This window comes from Pyxicephalus adspersus, chromosome 10, assembly GCF_032062135.1.
Source record: "Pyxicephalus adspersus chromosome 10, UCB_Pads_2.0, whole genome shotgun sequence".
Lineage (NCBI taxonomy): Eukaryota > Metazoa > Chordata > Amphibia > Anura > Pyxicephalidae > Pyxicephalus > Pyxicephalus adspersus.
The window spans coordinates 33,289,859-33,317,381 of record NC_092867.1 but is presented as its reverse complement, the minus strand read 5'-3'; the positions used below and the strand labels follow the sequence as shown (position 1 = coordinate 33,317,381).

The 27,523-nt window shown below is 36.5% G+C and overlaps 1 protein-coding gene across 1 annotated transcript in view; it reads right to left on the bottom strand.

Annotated features, from left to right (window-relative positions):
* MICU1 (mitochondrial calcium uptake 1) overlaps positions 1-27,523 on the bottom strand; it is a 116,978-nt gene that overhangs the window by 50,961 nt on the left and 38,494 nt on the right. The window contains exons 6-9 of the mRNA XM_072424499.1: positions 19,628-19,633; positions 18,934-19,048; positions 14,930-15,012; positions 6,371-6,568 (exon numbers count right to left, since the gene is read on the bottom strand). Of these exons, the coding sequence (XP_072280600.1) occupies positions 6,371-6,568; positions 14,930-15,012; positions 18,934-19,048; positions 19,628-19,633 (402 nt within the window). The remainder of the gene's footprint in view (positions 1-6,370; positions 6,569-14,929; positions 15,013-18,933; positions 19,049-19,627; positions 19,634-27,523) is intronic.

Genomic DNA, 27,523 nt, shown 5'->3' with positions numbered 1-27,523 from the left:
TAGCTTTTTGGCATTCCAATGCTTTAATTTTTTTAGTAGGTTTTGTCCTAACTAAATTAGTGTTACCACTTTTCAGTATACAATTTTATATACATAATGTTATCATTCACAATTTAATTAAAATTTACAAATTAAAAAAAATTGTATTACATTACACTGGTCACTTTGCAGGCTTTGCAATAACTCAAAACATGGCTGCTCTAGGTAATTATGCACATTCAATGAAACTTGAATAATTATATTCAAATGTTCAAGTTAACTTACGAAGAAGCTCAACTTGAGCCCTGTAAAATCTGACAATCTCTAGTCATAAGGACAAAGAGGAAGGCTGTGTCCAACAGGGAGCAGTAAGTAATTTCTCAAGATCATCTTTGTGGAGATACCTGTAATAAAACACTCCTATGGATAAAAATACACTTCTTCCAAAAGAATTCTTCAGGAGAAAAGGAAATGGCAGGATTGGGTTGTGCAGCTTAAAGTGAAGGGGACTACACATTCTCAATTACTATCTAGCAAGAGTGATGTCCAAGCCCTCTGTGATCCAGCTTTAGAATTTTACTTCACAAATGAAGACAGGTTAACATAACCTGTGTAAGTAAACTCTAAACATTTCTCCACTACACTATTTTATTCTAAAAAGAAATAGGAATGTGACCTATGTAAATGTTTAGAGCCCTGTAAGTCCTCAGTAAGTGAATGTTTTTATAGTTAACTTTAGAACGCAGAAAAATGTTAGTCTATATTCTAGATCATATTAATTGTGCTAAATGTTTGATATTTACCTAGAAAGCTGCAACTGTTTATAAATGAATTTAGTAAATACTTGGAATGCATGCAAATGTAGTACATGATGTTAAAGTTCCTGTGAATGTTTGAGGCAATGTCAGATTTCCTGTTTTTTTTTTTTTTTTTTTTTTTTAATAGAGCTCGGAGTGAAAAATGTCCCTCCCTTTGTACCTTTTGTCTCTGCTTTAAGAGCTGGCATAAATGTGACATCAGAATGTGTGGAATAGTGTGGAATGTCTGAAATACCTGCATGTTGTGATTCCTTTCACTGACCTCTATGTCAATTCTGTGTGTTGTACTGGAATGGGAGCAGAAAAGAGGAAAAACTTACATAAGCCTCTAACAAATCAGGAGTGTGTAAAATGGCACACAAGAGTTTAGGAGGCCAAAGTTCCACAAGACAATAAAAACTGGATCAGTACATGAAGGGGCAGAGGAGTATTACCTCCCTTATTTTTCAGGTGGTGTTTTATTTTTAAATCAACAACAGGGTAGTTTTGAAATACTAACTGCCCCTGCCCCTGAACTGCCCCTGAACTCCTTGTCCAGACAGCTTCCTTAAAACGGGAAGTGTGATGAGTGTGGGTCGTGTGAGTCGCAGACATCAAACCCACCAGGAGAGGGTCACCAGTCTCTGATGTTGTTCACATGCCTTCCAGCAGATGGAGTGCGTCTGCGGAACACTCTAGTCCTCTGAGGCAAGGGGGCAGCTGATCGAGAGTCACATGATCTGGACAAGGAAGTGTACAGAGAGTTGGATCCAGAAGCAGACTTGGTGCTGGCAGCAGAGGACTCCAAGTTGGGTGAGCCAGGAGGAGGCACAGATGCCCTACACCTGCAGGGTATTTGACAGTACCTCCCCCTCTTAGGGCCCCGCCATCCCAAAACCTTCCGCGTTTGTCGGGAAACCTGTCATGGAATTCCAGTAATGGCATGGAATGGAGTAAGCGGGGAGCATGAAAGTCTTTTAGAGGGACCCAGGAACTTTCTTCTGGACCATAGTCCTTCCAATAAACCAAGTATTGTAGGCAACCAATTTAAGACAACTAGTTCGAGCAGAGAAACATGGAATGAGTTGTGGATCTTAAGAGATGGAGGCAGTTTCACTTTGTGACAGTGTTGACCTGGGACAAGACCGGAAACGGATCGATGAAGCGGGGAGCAAACTTGGGAGAGGGCATTTGCAAGCGAATATACTTGGTGGAAGGAAGCCTGGGATGAAGACTGGAACCAATGAAGAAGGAAGTCAGACCAATCGATTCACTGACGTGAATATTATGGGCAAGTTCAGCCCATGACAGGAGTTCTGACCAGTCATCTTGCTGGGAGATGGTATAAAAAAGTAGGCGCCTGATTTATTCTCTCAGTTTTCCCATTGGTCTGAGGGTGATAGGTTGAAGAGAAGTCCAACCTGATCTCTAGAAGGTGACAAACAGCCCCCCAGAAGCGGGGAGTAAATTGTACTTCGCAATCTGAGAATGTGGAAAGGCAAGCTGTGTAGCCGAACAATTTCCTTGAGGAAGATCTACGCCAAAATGGAGGCAGATGGAAGGCCAGGAAGAGGAATGAAATGGGCCATTTTAGAAAACTGATAAACCACAACCCAAATTGTAGTGAAACCATTGGAGGACCGAAGGTCCGTAACAAAGTTTATGGAGATGTGTGACCAGGGTTGTTCTGGAGGGGGAAGCGGAAATAACGGACCTAAAGGAAGCCTCCACATCACCTTGTGTCGGGCACATTCGATACATGTAGCCACAAAGTCCATCACATTTTGTTTTGGGTCCGGCCACCAGTACTTACAGCTAATCAGTTCAAAAGTCTTTTGTTGCCCGTGATGCCCAGCAAACTTAGAGGCATGCCCCCATCGAAAGATCAACGGGCGCTGACCTTTTTGAACAAGGGTCTTTCCGGGAGGAACTAGAACCAGCTGGACTGGAGCTGTGGGCACGATTGGAGTCGGGTCTATGATGAAGGCTGGTTTAACTTCAGAATTCTCCTTCTCAAAGGAATGAGAAAGGGCATCTGCCTTTACATTTTTAGAATCTGGTCGATAGGTGAGCAGGAAGTTAAATCTTAAATGTTGTGCAGTCTGAAGGTATTGCAAATTTTTATGATCAATGTAAATAGTCACTGGGTGGTGAGCTCCCTCCAGCAAATGGCGCCATTCCTCAATGGCAAGCTTGACAGCAAGAAGCTCCCGGTCTCCTATAGCATAATTTCTCTCTGCAGGAGAGGTTTTTTTTTAAAACAACCTGCAGGTCCTAAGCTTGCCTGCTTTCTGAGAAAGAACGGCAACAACCCCACAGAGGCATCCACTTCCAAGAAAAAAGACTGAAAAGTGTCCGGGCGAACCAACGCAGGAGCAGAAGCAAAAGCTTTCTTCAGTAGTTGAAAGGCCTGGAGAGCCTTTCGGTGACCAGGCCTTACAATTGCTCCCTTTCTTTGTCATAGAAGTAATGGGCGTAACGAGCGAGGTGTAGTCTTGAATGAACTGTTGCTAGTAAATGGCGAAGCCAGAAAACCTCTGGATCGGCTTTAGCCCAAGGGGTTGTGGCCATTTTAGGACAGCCATAAATTTGGCGAGGTCCATCCGCAAACCCTCAGCAGACACAATATACCACAGGAACGGGACTTCAGGGTGCTCAAAGAGGCATTTCTCAGCCTTAGCTTACAGTCTGTTTTGCCGAAGCCATGGCAGGACCATTTTAACATGGTCTCCATGAGTTGTAAGATTCCTAGAGTACACCAGTATATCCTCCAAATAGACAATCAAGTAGACATATAGTAGATACCTGAAGACATCATTCATCAAATCTTGGAATACTGCAGAGCCCGAAGGGCATACCCAGGTATTCATAGTGGCCGTCTCAGGTATTGAAAGCTGTCTTCCATTCATCATCCTCACAGATGCAAATTAAATTGTAGGCACCCCGCAAATCTAGCTTGGTGAAATCAGAGGCTCCTTGGAGACAGTGAAATAATTCAAAGATTAGTGGCAAGGGATACTTAATTTTGATGGTGATCTTGTTTAGACCTCTATATTTAATGCAGGGGCATAAAGGAACCAACCTTTTTCTGGAGGTAGAAGAATCCAGCCCCTACTCTGCCAGGAGGAGGTCAATAGCACAATCATAAGAGCAATGTGGTGATAGAGTCTCAGCCTGCATTTTGCAAAAAAACATCCAGATATTCCAAGTAGTTTGGGTAGCCCAGGGGAAGGGTATGTGGCTGAGGAGCAAACCTGCTGGACAGGAAGGATTTTAGAAAGCACTGAAAGCATGTGCTGCTTCACGAGACTTTGTCTCCAGTGCTCCATTCAATGATGGGGGCATGTTTGTGTAACCATGGCAACCCCCCACAGAATGGTATGAATAATCTTAGGAACTACCAAGAAGGAAATGGCGTTGGTACAGGGCCCCAAGTTTCATGGAGATTGGCACGGTGGCATGCTGGATGTAGTCAAATAGAGCAGTACTATTAACCATGCAGACCACCAAAGGCTTGGATAGGGGCACCACAGGGATGTTATAATTAGAGACCAATTGTTGGTTGATGAAGTTCCCAGCAGCGCAAGAGTCCAAAAAGGCTTGGGTCCAGAAATGGTGTTTATCGGATGAGATCCAGACAGAAAGTTATTTTAGAGGAAGAAGAGGTAATAAGTTTGCCAAGGAAGCCCTCTCCCCAGCAAGGGCCTCCACCGACAAGAAGGGAATGAAGAAAGCCACCTTGGTTCGTTCAGTGGGAAGATTCTAGGGCTGCAATTCAAACCGGATTTGGCACTGGTTAACAAATCCACGTCAGAGCTTGGGGTCACAAGAGTACTGGGCGGGCGGAGGTTGGAGTAGGAATCCGAAACGCAGAGTAAGGCAGCATGGTGGCTGGAACTGTAGCTGGTACTGGAGTCTCAGGTACAGGGGCTGGAGTTGCAGTCGCAAAGGTAGGATGCTGGCTAATGGCAGACTGGAGCTCATTCAGGCATTCATCACACTTCCGGAGGAAGTCCACAACTTTAATTTGAAGAGACTCCTGTTTCTGAATCCGCTCTCGCAGGTCCTGAATGAAATCAGGTAACGAAATGTCAGCGGAATCCATGGCCTGGACAAACTGTCAGGGCTCCACAGGGCAGGTGACTAACAGCAACCAAAACTTAGTGCCAGAGTGAAATCCAAAGATTAGTCGAACAAGCCAAATGTCAGGGCAGGCAGCAAACAAGAGTCGTCCAGAAACAAGCCGGGAGCAGTAGAAACCTGGGAGTGGAACCACAAGGAACTCTTTGTCCAGGCAACTTTCTTAAAAAGGGGATGTCATGTGATGAGTGTGGGTCATGTGAGCCGCAAACAACAAACCCACCAGCAGAGGGAGTGCTGGTGATGAGACAGTCCCAGATGTTGTTCACATGCCTGCCAGCAGATGGAGTGCGTCTGCAGAACACTAGTCCTCTGAGGCAATGGGGCAGCTGATCGAGAGTCACATGATCTGGACAAGGAAGTGTGCAGAGAGTTGGATCCAGAAGCAGAGTTGGTGCTGGCAGCAGGGGACTGCAAGGTGGGTGAGCCAGAAGGAGGCACAGATGCCCTAGATTTGAATGGAACTGTGACAGACAGGAGGGTAAAATTCCCACCCACCTTCCTATCAGAATTCTTTTTACACCGACTTGACATTGGTAAATAGTTTGAGATTCACCCTAGCATTCAGCACACTACCATGAGCTAAAATTTAAGCTACACAGAAAATGGGAGGGATCACGATCAATCAAGTGACAAATTAACAAAGAAACTGTTCTTCCTAATTTTAAGATCACCTTTTCAAAATTACACTTTTGTTGAACAGAGTTTGATTTCACTACTTGACTCATTTATATTAGTTCTGAGAAAAACTTTCATCTCAGAACAAAAGGAACAAGGAAATAAATGTAAAAAAAAAAATAAGAATAAATTATCAAAAAAATAAATAAATAAATAAACATACAATATGCAGGTAATAGAGAAAAAACTGTGCCTTTTACACACAGTAGGTAAAACTAAGTTCCAAATATTTTTATCCTGTTCTCTGTACGAACTAGGTGGGTGAAAGGGTTAGAGATGCAAGAAAAATAAGAACCTGAAAATAATTTGATCTCTGTGCCATTCTTATACTAATAAAAAATAGAGGCTGAAAATGGCCTTCCAGGAGGCTTCTAGTGGACTTGCAGTAGCATTCTTAGTTAGTTAGTTAGTAGTTAGAGGTAGTCAGCCACATGCATGCAGGAGTCATGGAGAAATGTTCTGAGGAAGTCATAATTGTCGCACTTAAAAAGTAACCTCCTTTCTTATGGCTGCCAACAAAGGTAATATATCACCATACAGCTTTGATTCGTACAATAACCACATTTGTTTAGCAGAAGGTTACAAGGTTTACAGTTTCAATAGATAAAAAATCTACCAGGTGGTCATTCTTTACATTTGTTTATTTAAAACTGAAAAGGAAAAAAAACACACAAAAAAAATATTGGTATTCACAGTTTTACTGGGTTTATAATGTCAAATAGACAATTTAAGCCTCCATCAATGTAAAACATTACAAATGCATAACAGTAACCAACCTCAAGTTTCAGAACATCATGCTGGAGTTTTCGCTGAAATTCCAGGAAATTGCTTATTGTAAGTTTCCCCTTTAGATCAGCACCAAAGAAATATGTGGTGAGTGCAGAACTGAAACCAGACTTCAGAGTGTTCCCAGTAGTTGAGCGGTCCCGATGGCGCATACCCATACTGGTCTGGGATCGAATTATGCTTTGAACCTATAAAGGAAGAGAAATTATACCTTTATAATTACAACTCAAAATATTTTGCTCAGACATATTTACAAATTATAATTTAACTTTTTTATTAACGCTTTTAAACTTAGCTTTTACTTTATTTTTTTTTTTTTAAGAATCTTTTAATTAAATTCTAGCTTTATGACTGAGATAAAGGTGATTTTTGCATATATAAAAAAAAATAAAATACCAACGTAAATTGTCTCAAAGCAAAAATGACGTGGGCACGAACTGCATGTTTGTTGTATGGGGAATGGAGAATCAAATCCTGCCATTGAAACACATGGAACTGGAAGATTTACCAAATCTGAGATTCACTGCTTTATAAATAGAAACCCAAGTCTTCCAAATGGGGATGTGTGCCTGTTTCCTAGAAAAGTACTGTAGTAGAATGCCCTATGTAAGTTGAAGGCAACAAGTTTGCAAATAAAGCACAAATGTTTAAAATTAGGTATCATTGTCCTGATCCCAACTACACAGGCATCTAAACCTAATCAACACTTCTACGACATGAAATAATTGTTATGACAATGCTGCTGGTACCAGTAGAAGGGATTTGTTACTTTGACACTGTAACAACCATAAACCCCAATTTAATGCAAGTTGTAATCATTAAATTAGCGTATGAATTGCTGCATCACAAAGCCTTTCTGGTATTAGCTGAATCAGTCTGGAAAATAGGGCTACCTCTTGGGTATATTGATTGTGTGAAGCTCTATTTAACTCTACTTGTTTGATTTAAAATGCAGTGGTGCAGTTATTTTCTTCAAGTTTTTTATTTTGTAACAAGAACTGCAAAATGGCATTGAAAGATTCTCTATGTGCAGTGCAGCATCAATCTTCATTGCTAATGATTAAATCAAACAAGTGTGCCTTAGCTATCTATCAACAGTTTAGGACTGTCAAAAATGCAACTAGAGGTGACTTTAGCAGGTTGTATATAAAAATGGTCTTTTCATTAAAAGGACTGGTATGTAATAATAATTGAAGAGTATAAAATCTAGTGTTTCTGTAGATTTCTTTTTTTATGTGGGAAAAATAAATGAGTAGACTAGTTTACATTTCACGCTGCATATACTACATAGATAAAAATAATAGCATAATTATAATTGGGCATTGTTCTGTAAACTTACTACACATAGATATCAGTAATACAAAGAGTGGTGTACAGGTGTGTATAAAAATGTGAACAGCAACAGTGCTTGTCTATTGTTTTGTTTAAATTAAAAAAAAAAAGGTTTTAATTTTCATTTTTTTTCAAAGGTCATCTGTTAAATATGCCAAGGAAAGTGCTTTTTTTTAAATGTGTAAATATTAAATTTTTTCTTTTTATCTTTTAATATACCTACAACATACTGATTGCGCCAATACGGTGACCTGTAAATTTTAAAGTTAATTTAGGGTTTCTTTTTTCAGGGGTTCCTTAGCAGCAAATAGGTTGAGAAAGGGTGATCTAGATATAAGAATAGCCAGCCATTTGCTTAGAAATGACATTCAATAAATCTAATTATATTTTCCAAAAAAATGAACTTTCAGATTTACAATAAAATATTTTTTATAAACTAAGCTAATAAGTTACATTGTGTTCAATAATCTTCATCTACTCTAAAGTGGTAAAGGAAGGAAACTAAATGAAGTCACAAAGAAACCAACAACATATCATTATAAATACCAATAAGACTTTTATTTACAGCAACTTAACTTGCTTTGTGGTATGACCAAAATAAAAACCTTTCTTGTTAACAGGGTAAAGACAGAAGTGGGAAAAAAACTGCAGTAAACCAGTGCAGTTTGGCTTCTGCGGCTTTATACAGACCAAAAAGTGCTAGGGTTGAACACTAATGTCGGAAACAATAGGGTCAGTTTGTGTAGCACTCCATATATAGGAGCCAAAACGTAGTGAACAATGTAGATGATGTTCATATGCTCGAGGTTATTACCTCCCATTCTAGTATGCTGAATCCCTGCAAAAAAACTAAACACTAACCGGCAGGTTGATATTAAATGCAACTCCATAATGACAGATTATTTATTTTTTTTTTTTTACATAAAGCTGGAACAAAAAACAACAAATAAGTGGGCATGCTTGTTAAAACTTAACTTATTCCCTAAACCCCTGAACTGAACCTGCAGCCTACTAGGGAAGCAGGGTATAAAATAAGTAAAATACTTTGTTATATTCCTCCTAAGGTCTAAATGAGATTTTATTCTTTGCAGTATGGAGGTAGCCTCACGGCGAATTTTTTTTTTCTCTCGATGTGGCAGTTATCTATTATTTTCCCATAGTATTTTCTCTATAGGTTCTCTAATGAATGAGCAAGTGCAGCAAAAAAAAGGCAATTTGACTAAAAGCCAAATGTAAAAGGAAAAATATTATGTTGCCAAAGCCAGGCCCTTAAGCATGTGGAATGTATTCTTACCTTTACATTTGAATTGTTTGTGAGCATTAATAATTCAAGGATTACTTACAAAACAGAGAGCTATACAGGTATTCAAACTGTAATTTGGGACCTTTTAAAAGGAATAGATTTTTCCAGGGAGCGTTCTTTCTTTTCTCTATTTTTAGTTTAGTACACTAATTACAATTTAGTTTGCACAATCACTTGCCTTTGCATTAATCACATCTGTGGGTTTATCATTATTTAGCAATTAGGGCTCGCTGCTTGGAAATAAAAGCTTTTATCCAGCTTCACTTGGCACTTTACACCTAAAATTAGCAGCAAATCACATAAGGCAAGCTAAAACAAACTCTGGCAAACAATATGTATAATATAAAATAACATCACAAACTAGTCCCACCCATCCATATTAGACTCTAAATAAAATGCTGCTTTCTTAGTGCTCCTTCACACAGTCTGAAATCGGGGCAGCTGGCAGCTCCTGGGTGCATCATACCAAGTAAAGGCTAGCCAGATTTAAAAATGGCCTGACCTGACCATCTTTAGTGCTAGTTTAACATCATCTACTTGATAGGTCTAAACCCCAGAAGCTCACCATGTTTTCCATTTACTATTTGTCACAGATAACATCACCATCACGGTTCTTTTAATACCCCTGAGGAAACCCCAAGGGTGAAATGCGTACAAAAAACAAAAAACAAACAAACCGTTTCAAATACCACTAATTTTTACTGTAAAACCTCTTACTATAAAAGTGAAAAGCCAACAACTCTTAAATTGATATAAATTTAAGTAGAATAATATCTCTTTAGATTTAGCCCTTTGTTCCCATGATGTAAAATAGAATACTGTATGTTTATACTTTCTAATACTTGTATACCATACATACTTTTGCCATCATATTTTTGTAAATATGCACAATTTGTTTTATGGTCAAAAGAAAACCTCTCTTCTCCTGTTTGTTGTAATGAAATGTCAGCACTAACAGCAGAGTGGTAACTGTGTGGGTTTTGTAACCCTCAGGAGTTCATTGATTGCTTTGTTGCTTGGGATATTTGATCTATTTGTCCTGGTCACTAAAACTGGTGAGGTGAGGTAGAATACAAAATTGAATACAAAATTTTGAGTTGTCACTAAAATGAAAAAGAATTGAACGTTTGAACGAAGGAAACACTTGATGCAATGACGGTCTTCATTTTTAATTTCATTTTCAATATGGTCACTGTTTTCTCTAATCATTCTATATATCAATGTCTGGTAATGAATGTCAGGTTAACCCAATATTTTGAGATGCCATCAGAACAGAAATAAGGGAAATATCATTCAATGGGAACACCTGTTCCTGTCACAACTATCTAAGGCAGTGTTTCTCAACCTTGTATAATGGGGAACCCCTTTAAATAACTTTTGGTTTTCGGGGAACCCCTTCTATGATTACTATACCCACAGTTTACAGCTGTGGGGTGGTTAGTAGAAAGAATTATTCTACAATGCTGGCCAGTGTGAAGAAGGGCACCATTACATTCATCTCACTCCCTGTTGTGTCTACAGTAAGGGAATTCCTGCTAACAAGAGATGGCAAGAAAAAAAAATGTTGGCATACTAAACTATACTAACTAAATTATCTTACAAATAGAAACAAGCAAAAAACTGCATAAACTAGCAGATTGAACTGTGAAGGAATACATTTTTGTAAATAACAATCCATCTAACAAAAAAAAAATTGCAGTGTGAAATATTCATTTAGAAATTGAGCTGTTTTTATGATTGAAAATAAATTGGCAGCGAAAACAATCTTGTCCTGGTATGAGAACTTTTCTCATGTAATAAAAAAAATTCATTTTAATTAACAGTAAGCTGAGGAAATCATGATGCAGTGCTGAGTCTTCATCGCTCAACAACAGTATTATTCATTAAGAATGTAATCTAGAATGCTCGTTTATGAAATAACAGGCAACCTCCAGCATGTAGGTTTCATTCCCATTATTATACCCAGTTATTTTCTGAGAACGAAAAAGGAGTATACACCATTTGAATATTTGATTTAGAGAAATCCTAGCAGTGAGTATATACATCAATTAACTTCCATGCTGAACAATGCTTCTGAATTTCTGACCATTTTCCAGAAACATATATTTACATATTTAGGATTGCAGGAAGTCAAGGAATTCTAACTCAAATGAGACAGAATGTCAACCTAGTTTGATAATTCTGTAAGGGAAATAGCATATTGATTTTTAAAATATATTTGAAAAATATTGCAACTGATAAAGGTGCTAGATAAATTTTTATTTATATTATAACTGCAAAATTATTAAAGGATGAAAGACCCATGAAATTCTTTCTAAATAAGGATCTAAAGTTGTAAGGTAACTGGAGAATCTTGGTATGTTTATTGGAGGTAGAGGGGTGTGAAATGAAAAGTAAAAGAAAAATGTGGGGCAAAGAAAAGAAAAAGGGGTGGAGACAGAAAAGGAAGTAATAGGAAAGAAGTGTTCGCGTTGTACCCTAAAGTCTTACATTTCCCAAGAAAAAAATATATAGCATTTGGGAGTTTGACATGACTTCTTTATAATTCATAAAGGCTTTGAAATCTACACTGTTAATAGTTTTAAATAAATTTACATTCATTTAATCTTAGGATTATTACTTCAGGTTCCGCAAATTTTTGTAAAGCTGTTCCAAGATGATGCTGACATTTAGGGAGCACTGGGGTGGGATAAGTCACTAAAACACTATAATCGCTATATATAAAATTGTATGTATGTATGTTTCACCATCATTCGAAAATGCATGGAGACATTCGAACCAAAAATGCTATACTCATGTGAGTGAACCAGTCATCTTTGTACAGGGCTGTGCTATATGTCAGAGCTATATTTGGATGTATGTATATATGTATGTATGTGTGTATGTCATCACTAGGAAACGCATGGAGACATTTCAGCCAAACTTGCTATGTTCCACCATCAGTCAGAAACGCATCAACATATTTAATCCAAAATTGCTAGACATATGACTCAGACTCATGTGAGTGCACCGCTGATCTTTGTGCAGCACTGTGCTATATCTAAGAAGTATATAATGATATAATAATAGTGTGTGACTGTGGGGGGACATTGGATTGTCAGCTCCTCTGTACAAAGACTAATGGGTCTATCTCAGTGTTTCATTGTACAGCACTATGGTATACGTCAAAGCTATATAAATCCAGATATATAAATTGGATGTAGGTATGTGTGTATGTTTCACCATCATTCGAAAATGCATGGAGACATTTGAACCAAACTTGCTATACATATGACTGAGACTTATGTGAGTGCACCAGTCATCTTTGTACAGGGCTGTGCTTTTTGTCAGAGCTATATTTAGATGTATGTGTGTATGTATGTTATCACTAGGAAACGCATGGAGACATTTCAACTAAACTTGCTAGACATATGACTCAGACACATGTGAGTGCACCGCTGATCTTTGTACAGCGCTGTGGTATGTCAGAGGTATATTCGCATGTATGTATGTGTGTATGTATTGCTCAATGACAGTGTGCCTTTTGCTTATATTTTTATATACTTTTTTTGGACTCTTTTACAAATTTCTGGCCTGAAATAATGCCTTCAAGAAAACGTAATTGGCCAAGTGCAATCAAAGGCAAAAAAAGAATGAAATCACCGTAAACAAGAAAATTCCTATAGCTTTGTTTGATTTCTTTTCCTGTGTATCATAAGATTGCAATAAACAAATATCCGGGCAAATACCGGATAATCAGCTAGTTAAATTTCAAATCTTGCAGATTGCCCAAATAAAGAGGTATTTTACTGACTGAAGAGGGGGTAACAAACCAAGGATTTTGATTTTCTAGAAACAAAGTTTGAACACCCGAGCAGGATTAGCATGTGTACCTGAGTATTCCAATGCCTTGTCTGCATGTCCAAAAAATCACTCTAGGGAAAATCCTATTGTAAGATTTTAGTGTTAAATTAATTAGTATTATGTATCTTAGTGGACCTTATCCCATGCATTTGCTTTCAAAAGGTATAAAGTGATATGCCAATGGAAGGATGCTGGCAGGAAGTCCCGAGTAGAGGTTGATGCTGTAGCTACAAGAAACCCAACAGAAACACAGATAACAGTTCCAATCTACCTTTGTCCAATTGTTGTGCTCACCAGGAACTTTTCAACTTGAAAAGATAAAGGCTGATATAAGGTTAATATATGAGTTTTGGGCACATTATGATTCTGACAGATTTTTCCCCACAAAATGTAATTTTCTAACCAGGATCCATATTTTCATTAGAAAATGTTTTGGTAAAATTAGTCAGGTTAGCACTGGGCATCAAAGATAGGGCAGGACATTTCATGTTGACAATATCCACTTCTAAGGTCTTCTTTCTCACTTTTTATGTTTACTTTTATTGTTGGATGTTAATAGTGACTGCATAGTTCTTTAGTTATCTATTTTCCATTCTCCCTTTATTGACATTCCTAAAAAACCTTTCTAAACTCTTTCTTCCAAATTCATAAATCCTATTCACTTCAGCTTTGGCTAATATCAAGGTCCCTGTTGCAAATATAATACAAGGTTTAGGAATGAATCAATATTTTTTTCATTTTTAGATTTTTGGGACAAAATCCTTGATCATAGGCACAATTAAAAAAGAGGGGCATACAGTAAAAAAACTTGATCTGATATGAAAACATGCCACTTTAATTGGAGAAATTACACTTTGAAGTATTTGAGCAATCTGAAGAAAACCCCTTTAAAGTATAATATGTTGCTGAAGAAAAAAAAAAATCATGAAAACCTTTAACTGTTAGGTCATAACATCTGCTTAAAGCAAAAGGTAATTTCTTTTTTTATAAGGCTGCTGAATTACTCTCCAAGGAATGGATACAGCGGGAAAAAAAGATAAAAGATAATGTTTCAAATTCTGTTTTACTTTGTTATAAAGTTAAATATTCTTCTTTATGAAAGTAGTGGATTTCTAATAGATATAAAAAGTTGCAACTGATGCAATATCAACCCATAGCTCTAACCACACATGAAAACATAAAATGCATCAGAAAAAAACTAATACGCTAGAAGACCCTTAATTCTTCTTAAAAATCATGTCTCACATTACTGGAGCTGTCCAAGCAAAGTCAAGGAAAAATAAAGACTCTTGGAAAGAATGTAAAAATCTGCATGTTTCCTACACATACACTGTTTGCCAATGAGGTATGTGCTGACTGTATCGGGATGAATGGTTGTGTGTGTTCTCCATACACTGTGCTGTAAAGGACATGTTAAAGCACACACTCTGTACAATGTTCACTCATATACATTTACTCAACACCGCTCTACTCCGATTGTGTTGTAAACTTCTAGTTGTCACAGTCAGTATATTCATAGTGAATTCTGCAACCTCTTAATTCCATCCTGAAATCTAATGATCCGTTTATGTTAGCCTGCACACATCCAATAGGAGATATTTAGTCCTTGTATCACTTTGCCATGAAACAAATTGTACTATAATAGCTGCCATTATTATACAGGCAGCAGCTAGTTCTAAGGGATTGGCTAGACTGGAAGTTAGCGGTACTTTGGACATTATGTCAGTTCCATTTCAGTTACTATTCAGATATTCTTTTAAAAATGTACTGTACATACTGAAATCTAAAACCTACTAAAACTTTACATTAGAAAACCTATGACTGTTTATTCATTTTTGTATTCTATGTATTAAATTCCATATTGCGAGGGAAAGTGAAAATATCTCTGTTTGGAATCACTTCCAGGCCCTGACACAAAAATATCCTCCCTCACAGAACACTGGAAATAGATTAAATTAAAAGGTATAAAAATCAAAATTACAATTACATATAATGGGGCCTTGCTGTTGTTTGCTGGGGTCTATTTTAAATCAGAAGCCCTTTAAGAAATTTTTAAAAAAACATTTCCTACCTGTTCAAATTCTTCCATGTCAACTTCGCCATCTCCATTCAGATCAAACATTTTGAAAGCAATCTCAAAGTTTCTTTGAGGAGCTAAAGAAAGAATGCAAATTACATTTACTCAAACTGTAACCAACTAAATAGCTGATCGATAACAAATAAAAAACTTTTAGTCAATATATATGTAAGCCAATATGAGTAATTACAATCATCTGTACGGCAAAATACACACAGTTTAACTAATGACCTTGGAGCCACATGTACTCATCTATACAATTCTGTCTACTTTCACGTCTCTTGACAGGTATCGGCTTTTTGCTGCAAATTTGCTCCGTGACACATATTAAGAACATGAAATACAAAATTATTGAGGTAAACAAAAATGTACTACATTGGAAACATCTTTCTAATGGCTTTAATGGCCTTTAAAGAATTATAACCCTTTATGGTCGGGTCATGCTTTTTTAAGTATGTCAAAAGAAAAATATTTTTCTATCATTTTGGATACAATAGGAAATGATTAAACCTCCCATCAGGGTTTTATCTTCCATCCGTGTTCTATTGAGAATACCTTTACTTATCAAAAATACTCAAAAATCCAGGAAATGGCCATCTGAGTGAGCTATAAACACAACTGATGCTCCTATGGGAAAATGTACCCATTATTTCTTTACTGATGACATTCCAAAAAGTCAGGGGCGTTTGGTAGGACAAACAGAGAGAATCAACCCCCAATGGGTTATTAGAAAGCAATAAAAAAAATCTGACAGGGGTCTCACTTCTAACCCTTCACAACTCTTAAGACTAAAATAAAAATGTAGATACAGCTTTAAATACACTTTTATACCTGGCTACCAAAACATCTATTTGCTGACTTGCTGCTGGTGTGTTGTTTTGTTGGATTTACTATTGCTGACTGTAACTGTATTCTGTCTGGACCAATCTTTTGCCTGTGACCCGGACTCTGCTTTTTCTTTTCCCTTGGATATCTCATCTGGTGGAGTGGCTACCTGTGTATGACCTCTGGCTAAATTCTTTGGTACTGCATTATCTGTGGGCTCCCCGTCCTCTGTCAGCGCTTCCCCAGAGGCCATCCTGCCAGTTCTTTGAGCAACTGTGTGCTGGGACGGGCATAACTGGCCTTTCAAGGAGTGGGGATTTCCATAGGCAAGCGACTGGCAGCTGGGGAGCACTGATGTTGGACCAGGGCCTTACAGTATACCTGTCAGTTTCAATGTTAAAACCCCATGCAGTGGAATACATCTCCTAAATCTTTATTACTCATTTTATTGCTTTCTTTCTAAATTAAACAAATTGTGTACAATTCTGACTTCAAAAGCAGAATACATTTTATACATTATTCATAAAACTTATACAACATAATTCTAGTATTCTTTAACTGAAGAGCTTGGAAAAACACCTAAACCAAAACTTTCTGTCATTTTTACCCTTCCAAATATTTTTAGCCAGTACAGCTGAATATTTATTGGAAGTCTATGTCAAGTACTATAGAACAACACAACTCAATGGAAACCTAATTTTAAATTGTGACTAAGTGCACTGTCTATGCACTGGAAATGCCAATTAAAGACTGCAATTACTTTTCTTAGCAAGGGCAAAAGGGTGACATGGGCAAAGAAAGAACATTTACTTTGTTAAAATCAACAGCCAGGGATACTATAGAAGATTACAACAAATGTCCAACAAAAATTTACTGGTCATTAACAGGGTAGCATTACAATAAACATTTTAAGACTGCCAAAATATAGAAAGCAAGCTTTTAATCATTGGTAAAAAACGATTTTTGTGAGAAAAGAAGATCTTGGAATGGATACAGGACATACAACAAATCAGTGCTTTTTAATCCAAAGTTGTAAGTGTATTTTTACAGATCATCAGTTCCTAGTATAAAGTTTTCTGCTTTAAGTTTTTGTCATGGGACTGGAGGTTTTCACTGCTGCTAGAATAGGGTTAAATCCTATTGAACTGGTTGGTTTACCATAAGAATTCATTTAATGAATAAAGTGGAAATGTGGGCAAAAATCATAATTCTATTATTAGAAGGCCTTACCTGCACATACCCATTGTCATATGTAATTTATCTGAACGCTACTGGCAATAAAAACATATAATATAGCAGCTAGAACTAAAGGATGCACCTTATTTCCTTTCATGGCATCACTAACACTGCTACATTTGAATTCTAAGCAGTATTGTCATGTATGGATTGATATATGAATTATTCAACTGCACTACAAGATAACATACCAACACAACATTATGCATGTCAGCATAGTGCTCCCTATCTAGTACAAGTGTAGTGTGGCTTGTTTCAAGTAAAGGCCCATGAAAACTTTAGACAGGAGACATGAATTATGGGCTTTTTGCTGGGGGAAGGCGGAAATGGGGTTAGGTTAGGATAGTTAACATATGGGGTTAGGGGATTGGTTTAGGTGTAAATGATTGGTTAAGAGTTTAGGACAGGGCTGCCAAATTCAGACCTCACGGGCCAGGATCCACAAACTTTTTAATACTTCTCCTAAAACACATTAATAATTTGAGGTGCAATGTACAAAGAGTTATACCCAATTCTGGCTTTCACCGGCCGGAGCACACACTTACAGAGTTAGCGTGTTAACTGTATACAGTGAAGACACCTGGGAGCCTGAAATCTTGCTGATTGATGGGGGATCAAATACTTATTTCACTCATTACAATGCACATCAAGCTCTGACTTTTGAGCACGAAGTTTTTGCGGGTTCTTTTGTTGTTATTCTGTCTCTCACACCTACAATAAACCTACCATTACAATTATAGACTGGTCAGTTCTTTGTCAGAGGGCAAACGTACAAAATCAGCAGGTGATCAAATACCTCTTTCCTCACTGTATATATTCATTAATAAAAAATAAACCTGATCATATTTGGAAAATGCACTTTAGAGTTGTATAAACCTAACCAGTGGTCGCCAACCTTTTTAGTCCCACAAACAACTAAAATTACCAGCTCCTGAACAAGGGGGGCCAGGTGTCACTCAAAGGGGAGAAACCTCCCTCGTAGTGATGTCATCATTACATAACCCCGCCCACTCTCCCATCGCAAATCTGAGCCTGGGACTTGTACGGGGGACGTGATCCGCGGCTCTGGCTGGTGCATCCACACATTAAGCAATGATAGAAACCATGTGTGTGTTCTATGTCACATAACGGAAATAAATAAATAATGCTTTCTTAACATACTGTATGCCAGCATAGGTTTTTTGGTTATGATTACTTTAAATGTAGATAAAAAGAAGAAGAATATATATAACATGTCCTAAATAGGAACACATCAAGCTGGAATAAAAAGGACACCGACAAAAAAGAAAAAGGACAAGGTGATAAAAAGAGTGAATGAGCGGTCACTGATCTGATTTTGACTGGCAATATATTTTTAGCTTATACATACTAAAATTTCTAGAAACTCATATTAAAAGTCCTACAAGGAATTACCCTTTTGAAAAATCCCTTCCAACTATTAGTAAGAGCTATTTTATATTTTTTTTGTATATGAATAGTTACAACACCTTTTACAACATTTCAAAAAACACTTACTAACCATTTGAATATCACTTTATTATTTGAAATCTTTATGTGACCAACAACATACAGTTTATTACCACATTTTCCTAAAAACATTTTTTCTCCCCCACCTCCCTCTACAACCCAAACTTACCCAGTTTTTCACATATATCCAACAAAATTTTTTTTTACATACACACTATGCGTATCCTTTAAATGTACATCTTTCTAAAATTGTGTTGTATTATTTTGATATATAGTATCTGAACGTTCTCTATAAGTCCCCCGAAGATGCCAATAGGCGAAACGCGTCAGGTATTGAGATGCTATACCTTCTTATATTTAGAGATTCCTAGGTATAGTTTTTTAGTCTCATGCTTTCTTTTGTCTTTATTCTACATTAAAAGACCCCTTAGTATTAAAAAAAATTGCAATTTTGCAATTGTCATACTCACTTGAAAGAACTGTAGTAAGAAAAATATAATCCGAGAATGAGATGAGTCCACATTCACCTAACGCAAAGAAGATACTGTCTTCATCTGCAAACTTCTCTCTTTCTTGGGAAATTTTCTGTTAATCATTAAATTGACAGAAAACCAAAACATTAGAAGAGCACATAGAATAAACGTTCACTTTATCTCTGAATACTGGATTATATGGTTCTTTCAGTTTTTGATGCTTTCAGACTTCTAGGTGATATATTTTAATCACCTCCCATTGTACAATGTGAAGATGATGTTAATTTCTACATCTAGAAAAACTCCCATTTTGTAAATTGGAAGAAACTGCATACTGATTTGTTTTGTTTCTTCTTTTAAGATAACAATTAGAAATGGAATTCCAAAAGCTTCAAAACATCTGAAAGAGCACTGAGGATTAGAAATGTTATCACTACTTTCACCAACAGTAGTTTAAAAAAAATCTAGGTGTACACAGATTTATTTAGAAAGCACACTGTATATACATGAAAAAGGTCTACTAAAGTAAAAAATATCTTGCAAACATAAAATGAAAGGTCATGCATATGGCAGAGCAAGACTTTTGTACAGGCACAAAGATATCGAATAGAAGAACACGAGGGGGGAAACAAAATAAAAACACCACCACACTAGGGCCCAGTCCATAGATTTTGCTGTGCCCATTGGTTACCTCTGTCTAGTGAAGATCCAATCATATACAAGATAAAGGAAAGAAAATTGGTTAATCATGTACAAAGACAATAACAACACAATATCATATATATATTGTTGGACATTATACATTCTTGATGGTTGCAGCTGTGCAGGCCAGATGGCTTTGTTTCACAGGGGACTGTAAGCTACCGCTAAACTGATTGGTTACTGTAGCCGAAAGGGAAATCCTAAAATTTATGTGTGTTATGGAAGTAATACCTTCGTTATCACTATCACAGTTTCAATGATATCATAATTTTCTGCCATTTGTGTATGAATGTTGAATGCAAAAACTTTAAATATATCACCTGTGCCACCTACTGATTGTCTGTGTGTATATACATACACATACTATAAATCAATTTAAAAAAAAAAAAAAAAAAAAAAAAAAAAAATATATATATATATATGTTTTGCCTTACTAGGCAATTTTCTTTATGATCGTTGCTATAATATATATGTTAAATGAAGGGCACCAAATAGAATTACTTTGTTCTTTTGGGAGGCAAAAGAAGGAGGTTCTGAGAGCACATGCTATTACTAAACAATTCTCTACAATCCAAGTGCTAATTTGCTCACGTCACAGCATACACACTGCCTTGTCAGTTCATCAAACTTCATGCAATATTACAATAATAACTATATAACAGACCCTCAAGCAAATACAAATAACCACCACTAATGTAATATTAAAAAAATATTCACACAGCTTAATATTTGGCTTACTCAATTTATCTATCCTCCAATAGGCTCCTTGTCACAAAATCTGTATGCATTATATTTGATTGTCCCCTTCATGTACTAAGGATTATTAGATAGCAACATGATTGTGTCTAGCAGTGTATCTCTCACTGTAGGTAATACTTTACTTCATGTTATTCATAAGATTTATTACACATACCTAATTGTATGTTAAACTTCTGGAATGCTTTGTCTAAAACCTAATGTTGTCTAAATAGTGTACCAAACTAGTCCATTACCTAGGTGACAACAATTTAGTATTCCAATATTTCAGCAGGTAAATTATGTCATATCACCATCATATCAGCGGCATGTACAAACACAGTTTGTTTTAATGAATCGATGGGCCTGATTTATTAAAGCTCTCCAAGGATGGAGAAGATACACTTTTCTCAGAGAGGCTGGGTGATACAGCAAACTTGGACAGGATCTGGTCCCGGATTAAAAATATTTGCTAACAAATAGCAAATTACTTAGGAAATCAATTTCAGCTGGATCACCCAGCTTCACTGATGAAAGTGTATCCTCTCCAGCCTTGGGGAGCTTTAATAAATCAGGCCCAATGTGTAGACACCTCTGGTTAGCTGTAATTAATGCCTTACTTGCTGTACTTTACAAATGAATCACAAAGTCTACTTTATGTGGCCATTCTCAAAATGCACCACTGTTTGTTATTGCCCAGGGGTACAGAGGTGGCATGAAAAGGACACTAGTAAAGAAGTAAATGTGATAAGTAGATGTTATAAAGTACAGTCTATAAAATACAGCAGAGGCTGTATAATCCAACAGGATTAAAACTATAACTCGTAAAGTACAGAGAAGAGATCAAGGCAAAAAATACACCCAGAAGTAACTATTTTCCAAACAATTTATTTAAAAAGAAAAATGTGTATCCATATTTCCATGTATCTATATTTATAACTTTAAACTACAAATGAGTTGCAGGTAATTAAAAAAAAATAAATTTTTGCTGTGATAAGTGACTGCAGCATACAATCAACTAACAGATTCATTTCCTTATAATGCAAGACAGAGACAATCTTGTGTTCCTTCCAGTGGGGTATTTTACAGCAGCAGTTATCTCAAACTGACCATTATCCGCTAATAAACAACTGCAGAGATGTGTTCTAACTGAAATGTGAAGGTGTGAAGTAAAACATTATATGAGACTAGCGCTGCCCGATTCCAATTAGAGGGAAAGTTTGCTCGTAGAAAAACTTCTCTATTACACTGCAGGACTAATCTCAAGTCTGCCATCACCTTTCAAAAGCTTATCTCACCTTCAGCATGAAACAGCCTATATCTGCAGTATATGCATTGTACCTAAAAAAGATACTTGGTTTCCAACAGCAAAATATTACATGGACTTCGTTATATCAGCATTCCATTTTTTTTTTTGTCAAAGCAGAACTAAATCTTCCAATACTCACCTATCCCTGTTCCATGGCAGGGTGCAATCATTTTCCTTCACTTTCTGAAGATGATCTTGGGCCATCTTGATTGGCTGGGGCTGGGATGACATAACTATGCAGGCACATGGGAGATCATTAATTCCCGGCACAGGCAAGGGGAGCAAGAATTGCCGGGTTTCACTGGCAACCAATGATGAGCTGAGCATTCCATGGCGAACAGGCAGGTAATAACAGTTATTGCAGAAGGGACATTGCCTGTTCCTTTCTGCAATAACCACCTGCCTAAATCACACACGTTCAAAATGGGACTGCATAGGAAACAAATAAGTCATTTTTAAACTTCTCTGCTGCGGCCTATGATCTTGGCAGCTGCTCTTTAAAATGCATTTATTGCCAATCACCCCTAGCTTTTACTTTTATTTTATCTTTTACTGTTTTACTGACAACTTACAAATATTAGATTCAGTCAATCTGACAAATAGGGTAAATCTTTCCAATGAGGACCGAAACTGCAATAAAACATGGGAAGGGTCTTTTATTTCCCTTGCCTATATAGTGTTGAATATACTATTTCCAGTAATACCATATTTAACTGTTTGCATGAACAGATACTAGCTAAAAAGAAAAAAAAAAAGAAAAAAAAGAACAAGAACATTTTTCTTTTACTAGGTTAATAAAAAACTAGTACACTTCTCTCTTCAAGATAAAAATGGCTTGGGAAACGTATGAGTGCTGTGAGCATTGCTAGGCGGCTTGGAATAACAAGCACTGGAACAAATGCTCTGAACAATAGTTAGACACTTTAGGCAATCTGATCCAAATCAGTTTCATTATTGCTCAGGCTATTTATTGTAAGCCAAGAGAAGCTGCTGTAACAAAGTGGCAGGTTATCACTGTTTGAATTACATGAAAGCCTTTGATCCACAGCTTCTCTACAGATCTGAAGAAGAGGCTTGCACTTTCAAACAGTTCAAAGATAGAACAGTGGCATTTTAAATAGGACATCCAAAACTTACAAAGTCTGTCTTTCGTCCACAGAATGTCACATTTTTAAAAATACTGGTGTATTAAAAAATAACGTACAATTCTAAAGAATTCTAAGAATTCTCTTCTTTCAATATTTATATCCTTTCTAATAATAAACTGTTGTCAGCTCTGCAGACAAGGATTTTTATAAAGAACTGGTAACAAACCAGAGGTAAAAGTATCAGTAATGCAAAAGAAGGAAAATGTCTAATGCTGACATGTCAGCTTTGGTGAGACATTGAGGAGCTTAGCTGCACCAATTTCATCAATATTTATCCTGTGCACCTCAATGAGCCTGGATATAGTCAGAGCTATGCCTGAGGATAAAGCAGTCATGCTACATTTTGTGTTGTCACCGATAGACTCAGCACCTGGGTCCCAGCACATCCAGATCAGCTTCACTTTTGGACCTTTGCTGGTTTCTATCCCCCCCAAACCCATATTAAAAATGATCTGTCTTATGAATATCCCTGAGGAAGCCTAAAAGGGCGAAACGGATCAGGTCACAAGACGTTATACCAACACAAGCTAGGTGTTTTTAATGTCTAGATAAACAATCCATTACCCATGATGCAACTAAAGAGCTCTGGATAAATTATTTGACATATTTCTGTTTCTTTAATTATATATTTGTAAATATATTTATAACTTCCAGCCACAAAACCCCTTCTTTCTTCTTTTCTTTATTTAATCTTACAACATAAAAGGGGTGGGTGCCAAAACAATTGGTAAAAAAATAGAGAGATCAGGAGACTTATCAATTTCTTTTTTTTAAAAACATTAATAGATAAAAATTTATATATAATCTTTTTAATCTATAGTATAACAGTGGAAATATTTAGAGCACTAAAACATCCACAGACCAGATGTGAACATTTAGTTTCAAAACATTTCTCATTTTTTCTCTCTTCACTTTAATAACCAAATGACCTCTTCGTGGAAACCAAGGAAGGTAAAAGCACCGTGTACAGAAAGGGGAGATACCCAGAGGGACTTGACATTTCAGCTTACAATGCAGATTTAGGCAGTCAATGCAAAACAAGCTAAAGAGTATTCAATTACAGTTAATCCTAAAATTCCAGGTAGCAGTTCTTCACTATAAAAAAAAAAAAAAACAACAAGTAAAGGAATACCGAAGAGGTCCCTGCATGAACAAACAGCCAAAGAACACTTATAGAAGGGTCCGGAGACGGAATAAAACCATTATGCAGTAATATTTCTACACAGTGGCATGGATTGATGAATAACTATATTTCACAGGCCAGGATCCATGTGGACATTGTAGTTAAACTGCTGTAAATGTAAATTATGTTGGCCATATTTCCCTGCCACCTGCAAGGCATATAAATGTTTTCTGCCCCAGCCAAGACTTTAAATCTCTTTTCCACAGCCCTAGCAAAAGTGCAAAGCACATAGCTGTTCTGTCTTTTGTCTACACATCTTATTCTTCTTTCCAGAGTGTTTTAATATTATTGGTACATACAGTGCAGTAGAACACATATACTGGAAAAGTAGAACTACAAAATGACCTGTTTATATTATTGAAATAGTAAACAAAATTTTCACTACACAAACCTGTTAACAACTTATAAACCATTAGAAATTCTGATTGGGGTTGATATTTCCTTGTCTTTTACCTGTGTAATATATTGGGGACAATGGTATTTTCTAGATAAATAAAATGAAAATCTTGACCAGAGAGACCAGTCTGGTATTAAGCTTTGTCAGATGTAGTAAGGAACTGGACACTATGGTTAAACGCTGCGCTCTTGTAACTGTTTGTATCTCCCATGCAGAAAAGAACATTTGGTTAGTGGTTCCCTATGTAAAACTTTGTAAATATCTTCCACATGTAGAATGTTTAAAATATAAAAAAACCAAAACAAATGTAATTCAAACGTTCTGTTTATGCATGGCGTAGACATGTTAGGAACATTACAGTTGAAAATATTAATTAAATGATAAAAAAAAAAGGTTTCCGTTATTGGTGCACAGGTAGGACTGTTCCTATACATTATTTCCAACTAAATAAAGATAAACAAGTAATACAATATCTTTGAGTAGAATCTTATCAAAATGTTACATCCCTTCCCGTGCATAAATCCATTCCATTTGAAATCATTCCAGTGTAAAACTCATGCAAATCCAGATTTACTTTTCTAAAATCATGTCAGGCACTAGAGCATTCATAAAGCTTATCTTAAGCAGTGACTCTAAAAAAAGTCAATACCACATTATAGCAAAAATTGATTTTTTATTGCCAAGTAAACCTGTACTAGAAAACAGGCAAACATATAAAGAGAAAAGTAGAAGGAGAAAAAAAAAAGTAGTACTACGGCTTGCTACATGCCAATTAAACAAATAGAGGCCCGGTCACTGATTAAGATTTGTATACAATCAAAATAATTTCCCTTTCCAGTCCTGCATATGTAAACATTTCCATATTTAGTGCCTGATGTTTGGAAGGGTGGACCCGGAACATATTTTGCACTAGTAATGAAAACTAGGAAAAGTAGAAGTATGTTTCTGTCCTTCCTTCTTAGGATCTATTCTAGGATTCTTGCAGCATACAGGCAATAAACAATTCTGTCATAAGGACATCATTGTGTTTTATTCATAATATTGCACTCTGTACTGTGAGTAGTAAGCTAGATCATCATGCAATGTGCGCTCTAGCAAAAATCTTATTTACAGATGGTCTATCTTCCCCTTCAAGTCCATTTTCATTTTTTAACAAGTGCCTGCACTTTGACTCATTTTCCCTCCCTTGAATGTGATTGTGGTTATTCCCTTGTGTGATTTACATTGCAAAATAAACAATTCACATGGGAAATCAGACAAACTTTGGACAGAAATAAAGAAAAGGCAACCAAACTTTTCCTGGAATTAAAAAAAAAGGGGGGGGGGGGGTCTGAAGTCTTCAAAGTAAGTTGCAGAAACAGGTCACCACTAAGTAAGTTACAACCCATATATCATACAGATTACCTGTCCATTCTGTATTTCACACACTGACCTTATATGACCTATTCTTAGGTATTAGGACTGGAAAGGGAAATACACATTCTGGCCCTTATATTTAGTTTGTATTCACCTTCAGACTAGCTCTGCTCATAATTCAAGTCAAGCATTCTATTTCAATTCATTTAAGGCAAGCTTTCAAACCCCCAGGCCACTGGAGATAAGCATGCACAGAGTAAACCCCACTGGAAATGAAGAAAACATAATGTATCTGTTCTATATGAATGGCTCTATTTAACCTCTGAGCTTTTCATCACTGTCTCTACCAGTGCAGAAAGCAGCATGATATCCTATAACCAACTTGCAGGGTAATTCCAGTTTTCTTTTTGCTTTCATGGTACAATTAATTACAACATTCTATGCCCTTTAGAGACCACCTATACTTGATTGAATACAGGAAATCAATCAGGTCCCATATGGTTTTAAAACACACTATTTGGGTTTAAGAGTCATCAATGTGTGAAACAAATGAACTGGAAGCAGGGTGATTCATCAGTTTGCCTCTCCTGGGAACACACAAATGTACTACCTTGTGCAGTAACTTAAGATCATGAAAGCATAGTACAGCAAAGCATCTGAATGCATTAAAAGCAAAGCAAAGTACCAGATTCATAGCAAGAGTCACTAACTAAAAAAAAAAAAAGGCATCTGATAGCATCTTTTCACATGGTTCCAATCTGTATATCTATGGAAGATAAATGTGCTAAATATATGCAGTGACAACCAAACTGATTTTTGCTTTCACATGTTTTATGTTTTAATGCTTGCTAGATGCCATATAGTTGTAAGGCCTTATCAAACAAACTTTAGTGCATAGTGCTTCATGGAGAATGGTCAGATTGAAAATCTGTGAAAATGACTGATGGAAAATAAAAATTTGAATGATATTGGTTAATATAAGATTCATAAGAATGTTTAAAGCCTTCTAACATACCCTTGCTTTTATTAATAATCCTCTGTGTTTTTTTTTTTTTTAATATACTTAGTTTATGCTTTATACTTAGATATGGAACAATCTTAAGGCTCAGTTTCATGTTCAATGTTAAGTGAAGCTACTATAGAACCAAAAGCCAGCCATACCAGTGCTCATTTTTTGTTATCCAAGTACAGCTAAGAGCTGGCTATAAATTATTATATTGCATTTTATCTTACAGAATAAACTGCTTTGTCTGCATTACCTGCAATTTAAAAGATAAGTGTATTTGTAATTAATAATTTTTGGTCTTAAGGTATTTTAATTTTTCTCCACAATCCAAAGAAACATTATGTTATTTTACAAAATTGCCCAATTAGAATTTGAGGTAGTATGGACATTAGATTGTGACAGGGACAGATGTGAATTAATCTATGTATGCTGTAAAGCGCTGCTTTACTATCTTTCTGTTCCATGCATTTTATACATACTACAAATTGATGGAAATTAAAAAAAAAAAGGGTGCTCTGCCCTTGAAGATAGGGACACATCTGACAGAAGAATATGCAGTGCATTGTAAGTCAGGCTGTGAATTTCCATCATCATAATGAATACTATTTTCTACAGGTTTTGGGCAAATGGGGAGCCCTTCACTTCACTGTACTATAACTTTCTTTTGGGAAAGTCAACAGTGTTAAAAAAAAATAAGCAAAAATAAAAAAAACAAATAAGCAGCACTGGCTGGAAGCTTCAGAAGCTTTTA